Source organism: Lepisma saccharinum, chromosome 20 (genome assembly GCF_977018435.1).
Source record: "Lepisma saccharinum chromosome 20, izLepSacc3.1, whole genome shotgun sequence".
Lineage (NCBI taxonomy): Eukaryota > Metazoa > Arthropoda > Insecta > Zygentoma > Lepismatidae > Lepisma > Lepisma saccharinum.
In genome coordinates, this window is record NC_139248.1 from 64,561,895 (window position 1) to 64,567,894 (window position 6,000).

General features: G+C 37.2%; 1 protein-coding gene across 1 annotated transcript in view; it reads right to left on the reverse strand.

Moving 5' to 3' along the window:
• The window catches only part of beta-PheRS (phenylalanine--tRNA ligase beta subunit), a 48,109-nt gene extending 44,463 nt beyond the window's left edge, over positions 1–3,646 (reverse strand). Inside the window, exon 1 of the mRNA XM_083142016.1 lies at positions 3,406–3,646. Within this exon, the coding sequence (XP_082998142.1) occupies positions 3,406–3,463 (58 nt within the window). The 5' untranslated portion in view covers positions 3,464–3,646. The remainder of the gene's footprint in view (positions 1–3,405) is intronic.
• Between the last annotated feature and the right edge of the window lie 2,354 nt (positions 3,647–6,000).

The following is a 6,000-nucleotide window of genomic DNA, read 5'->3' on the forward strand; positions in this document are numbered from 1 at the left end:
CAGATTCGTGATTAGGAGGCCAAAATTAGTGAGTATGCCGAATTTCAAACAAATTGGAGATACTTCAGGTATTCTAAATTCGCTCCAAATTTTCAGTAATTTTACCAACCAGATATGTTTATAAATAGAATATAATTTAGTGCAAAATTCTGAAGAAAACCGAATTTCATATGTTATAGTTTGTAAAGTAAATATCCAAATACATGTTGCTCACAGACAAACTTATTGCAATTACTTAGTTAAACTAAACCCCATGGTGCAACAGCTGTTTGAGAGCCAGGGTCTACCAAGTACAGTGCCCTCTCTTTAATTCGAACTTGGATAATTCAAACAAAAGCACATTTCCCTTGAAAACCCTATCTAAAACAATGTTAAAAATTACTACTTAATTTGAATGTTGAAGGTTAAATTTGGATAATTCGAAGTCAGGTTTCCAATAATTTAACATAAATCTCTCCAAGAAAGACCAAAGTGGTTGCTACATAAGAAATTCCAAGAGATGATTTCATGCTTCATTTGGGTCCAAGTTCCTTTTGTTTTATTGCGATCTCATCATGCTACGAATGCAATTTTTACATGGTTCGATTTTGATGTACGTCTGTTAACACATACTGCGGAGGTTTAGTGATTACTTAAGGTTTTGTTCAATATATGCTTTTGTGGTTGGGTTGGGTTCCCTTAGCATTAAAATAAAGTCCCTGAATGCATTCTACTAAGGTTCCGATTTACTTCTACATTCATTCCCACGCTTCTACGATATTTACTGTCGCTTGTCAACGGAGAATATCTTGTCCATGAGAAGTGCGTAAGGTAATTTGTTGTTGTTGCAAGTTGTTTTATTTCAACATAAATAACTTTTTTCCCGAGTCCAAACAGTGCTCATTACTTTAAGGAAGGTTCAAATTTCGTGTGACAATGATTTCCAAAATTCCATGATAATTAGTCTTTGTGCTAGGAGAAATCATAAAACCATCGGAACCGTTACCCAGCGTAGTGTAGTGTAATGTACTGTTCCTGGATGGAGATATGGATAAAACATAGCAGTTGTAAGGTAAGGTTTACTGTTTGCATATGAATGAAGTTTTATGTTTAATGCAGTGTGTTATTTCATTGGTGTGGTTTTTCTCTATTATATTCTGGTGAATTCGATTTTTTTCGTAGCCCTTTGGAGTTTGAATTAAAAAAGAGTCCACTGTATCTTTTTCCTTGAGTGATGGATGGTTGGCACATTGAGCTCCATCTCCACTGTTTTCTGGCTATTGAAACCGGATCACTGAGTTGCATAGATTAAGGAGGTGAATGAACAATTCAAATTTGTCCAGGTACATTTGCAATTATATATTGGATAAGCAGAATATTGATTGTCGATCTCACTAAATTTTATATCAGGACCATACTGTTATTGGCAAAAGTTTTGTACCAGTTCATTACTCTTTATCACTATCTGATACCAGAAACTAATTCAAGAATAAATGGCATCTATGTGCATATAAAAACAAAACTTTTCTGGAAGTTAAATACCTCTTCATTACAATTCTCGGTAACATTATCGTATGAGGGAAACGGATTCCTTCAAATTTCCTTCAAATTTACGGGAGAAAGTACTTACGGAAATCATTTTCTGTAGCGTTGTGGAAGTTCCTGAATATAGATTTGATCCATTTTAATGTGAATGAGTGTTGTTTTCTGCGAAAATCTCTGTCCGACATGGTGTTTCTGCTCCCGCCATTCGCTTTCTGCAAGAGAGTGCAATGTTCCGTGTGTTATGATGATGCAACCCCGTAGCCAGTGTTTCAGCCTCGCCGTGTTTTCACTAGAACGACGTGTCGAGTTTTTTATTTTTTTTTTAACTATGCTTGCCTAACCTAACTTAACCTTACTGAAAATGGTTTTTGGGGCTAACGTGAATGGTTTTTGGGGCTAGCGTCAATGGTTTGTGGGGCTAGCGTCAATGGTTTGTGAGGCTAACGTCAATGGTTTGCGACATATTAGCATAATTTCAAATCCGGGCACGAAAGTCGATATTTTCCGGTGAACGAGGTTACAACACTGCATAAATCGACAAAACACTCTCAGAACGCCCCCTAAACCAGTACGCTATCATGGCCATAATGTGTTACAGAATCGAAACGGCAAGTAACAGTAAGTACTCGGGAGCGATTTTACAATACCGGGAATTTCTCCATTTTGTTTAAAATACGGCATACTCACTAAATTAGGGCTCCTAATCACGAATCTGAAGATAAAATTTGGCGCTCACGTGTCAAACTTGCAAAATAAGAGGGTCAGTCATCGCAACCGACAATGCACAATTGCTCATTATTTATCGCAAGATTTTCAGTTTTGAATATTTAAAGAACGAAATATATATATTCCTGACATTACTACGACCCTAAAATTTAACTATGTTTCCTAACCTAACCTAGCCTAACCTAACCACGTGCCAATGGTTCATGGGGCTAGCGCCAATGGTGCATGGGGCTAGCCATAATTCAGGAATTTCTATACATGAGCGCCAAATTTTAAGTGCAGATTCGTGATTAGGAGACCCAAATTAGTAAGTATCCGAAATTTCAAACAAATTGGAAAAATTCCCTGTATTGTTAAATTATACCTCGAAAATAACACGTTAGTAATGTAAAAGTAGTCAGAAATATATGATTCGTAGGTGTTTCCCTCATACGATAAATTTCAAACAAGTGAAAGAGTATCTAAATATTTTCATTTTTTTACAAAAAGAAGTTAACAAATTGACATAATATCAATTGACAATACATTTATTTATTTATTTCTCTTTTTTTCGTTGACCCTTTGTGAGAGGGAATGGAAAGCGACATATTACATTTTGTTACAAAGTATTACCCAGTATCCCTTACAGGTTTATATAATCTCGTACATTTACATAGACAATGCTATAGCTACAGCTATGGACAATAATTAGGGATTTGCATAGGCCTATGTAATGCAGTTCCAATTATTGGCACTTATTAGTTGTAATTATTATTTTATTGTCAGCAGTCGAAGGGCACATTCTAGTCCCTCTAATGTGCTTCAATGGTGTACATTAATCAATTGGAAGATTTTCCATGAACTTTGTATATTTTTTTCCAATTACCTCAGTTTTATGTTCCTGAAGTTAGTGACAAGCGATAAAATTTCTCCCCTCTCGCTGGGTTGCAACACTGCGCAGTTGAATCGCTGTCGCGCTTTTACATTTACTCTCAGTTTTCCTGGTCTTCAAGGTGTATGGGAACCCTGAAGTAGTTCAACAGTAGCAAAGTGCTCCTAATTTTTGCTTGAATAAAATTTCACAACTGTCAATTTTAATGAGGAATACGAAAATAAAAAGCAGAATAGTAGCTAACTAAGACAAAAAATATCACATTTATCATTCATGGTACTTACTGTATTCTCTCCCTAATGCCTTGAAAAGAAGATCACGCTTCACACCTATCGTCGGCATTTTCAAATTCTATGATCCCAAATCTTCGCGTTTATACCAATGTTTACTAAAACACACTGTCAATAATAAATAATAAACCACAAGCTGTTGCTACCACCAGTAACACTATTCCTGCTTCGCGAAAATATGTTTCCAAATTTCATCAGATTTCGTTCGCACCTTTCTGCCTTCCGCGTGGTTTCGTTTACGTATACACTACCGCAGGTTCCAACAAACACTCATTAAACCCGATCCAGGACAATTAGATTTTTACAGAGCATTTCGTTGGCCGATTTCGAGAAATCACTTCCTGCTTTCCAGACACCCATCAGTTGTGATCAGTGACCGGGATTTTTTTTTTGTGTGTGTGTGTGTGTGTGTGTGTGTGTGTGTGTGTGTGTGTGTGTGTGTGTGTGTGTGTATGTGTGTGTGTGCATGGACGTCCGCAGGATTTTTTCCAGGGAGGGGCAAGGAAGGTATTTTTTTTCCAGGGGGGGCCAACATGGCATATTTTCCCCAATAATAGTGTTCATCCCTCAAAAAACATTGCTTAAATTTGAATTTATCATGTTCGTGCAATAATTAACACACATTATTGTGGCTGAAATTCAATTAAATGTGTGAAATATGTAATTTTTTGTCGACTTTCGTTTTCCAGGGGGGGGCACGGCCCCCCCTTCCGGACGCCCATGTGTGTGTGTGTGTGTGTGCGTGCGTGCGCGCGCGTGTGTGACAGGAGATACATACATTCAACATTTCCCGACACTATCAAAATCTCGAATTCTACATTTCTGGAATAAAGACTGTAATATTAAAAAAAGGCCCAGTCTGCTGCCACGCGCGTGTCAGCAGCAAGAATAAGCGTCAAATTTGCTTCTGCCGTGTAATTCGTCTGGTAAGAGGATATTACAAATCTTAAGAACAAATGAAGACGAGAAAAATGCAAGTTTATGATTAGTGGAAATGAATGTACAGGGTATTTAGAACTTTTTTTTAGTTTTTTTAGAAAGCATTTAGCGATATTATTAAGGTGCGTTGCAAAATGATAAGAACGGTATGGAATTTGAACATATCGTGGGAACGAAAAGGAAACAGGAAACGAAAGTGATGCAAACTGACAGAGAGAGGAAAGCATGTTATTAGAAACGTGGTACTGTTCAGGGAGACGTGTATGTGTAACAGCAGGCAAGGTCAAAATCAAAAGAGCGTTGCAAAATGATAAGAACGGAGTGCGGTTATCCCAGGGGGTGCTCGTTCGGCGGCGCAGATCGTATGCGCAGTTGTCCGTGGATGCATGACGTCATCGTCGAAACACTCTGCATGGAAAAGGCTGGTTCCTTATGCAAATATTGAGATATTTGACAACGAATATCTTCTAAAATATAGTAGCAGGGGAAAAGTTACAACTTTCATTGTTAAGATTCGTCTTTTCTAATCAATTTATCACAAAGTTGATTCAAATGTGTAAAATGGTTTTCAAGAAATCGTTTTACGAAGGAACCCCTGTTTTGTTCTCTTCAGGCTTCCAATGTAAGGGAGTTTAAACTTAAGCGCGTTGGATTTCTTTTTGCTGTATGTTTTGAAATAAGATTATTTTGTTCTCGTCAACTGAAATCATGCCTAAATGCTATGGAAAGCTGTGAAAACTATTATCAGAAAACTAACGGAAGAAATCTAAAATATCACAGCTTGATTGATATAAAAAATGCGGGATTGCCCATTTTTGTGAAAAAGGCATTGTGCGAGATCTAAAAGCAGAACTTTTTAATATTGTATGTAAATGTAAGGGTGTAATAAACATGACTGCTTCCCGTAAAATATCACTGCACTCTCCACGTTTCTCTTCTGTCTTTTCTTTGGCGCCGTCAATAGCTTCAACACCTTGTTTTTTAATATATATTTGTCACATATTTGTTTTAATTAGTATTCTGCTCGTTCCGCCACCTGAACGCAGCAGCTAGGGCTCAAAGTGCAGTGCAGTTACAGCGGAAGAAGGCTCAGATATGGCAGGCTTCAGAAGTTAACTCATCCAAATTAAATTAAACAAGTATGTGTTCTCTCTAAATTTAAATCACATAAATAGTTCACAAATAATTTGATTAAAAGTTTTAAAAGTATCTGCTTTATTTAATAGCGTATTAATTGGTGCATTCTTCTCCAGCATAGCTATAGGCAGTGACCACACTACGGGCGGGGGGCAGGATCGCCCCCCTATTCTCGTTCGACAATTTATCTCTCTCTATCTTATCTGCCCCCAGTAAAACGACAAAAATAAATAAATGAATGAATGCTCTTTTAGCCAAAATATGCATTTTTGTGTCGTATGTAAAGGAATAATAAACATGATTGCCCCGGGAAAATATGACTCACCCCTCCATCTTTACTATTGCGCCGTCAATAGCTACAACATATTTTTATTTCTATTGTTCCCACATATTTATTTTAATTTTAGTATTGTGAATCATATTCCACTGTGTTACCTCACGTAGCCACCCCACCCCCACCCTCCACACACACACGTACGATTTCAGTTGTAAGTTTTAGACTAAGCTTGTTAA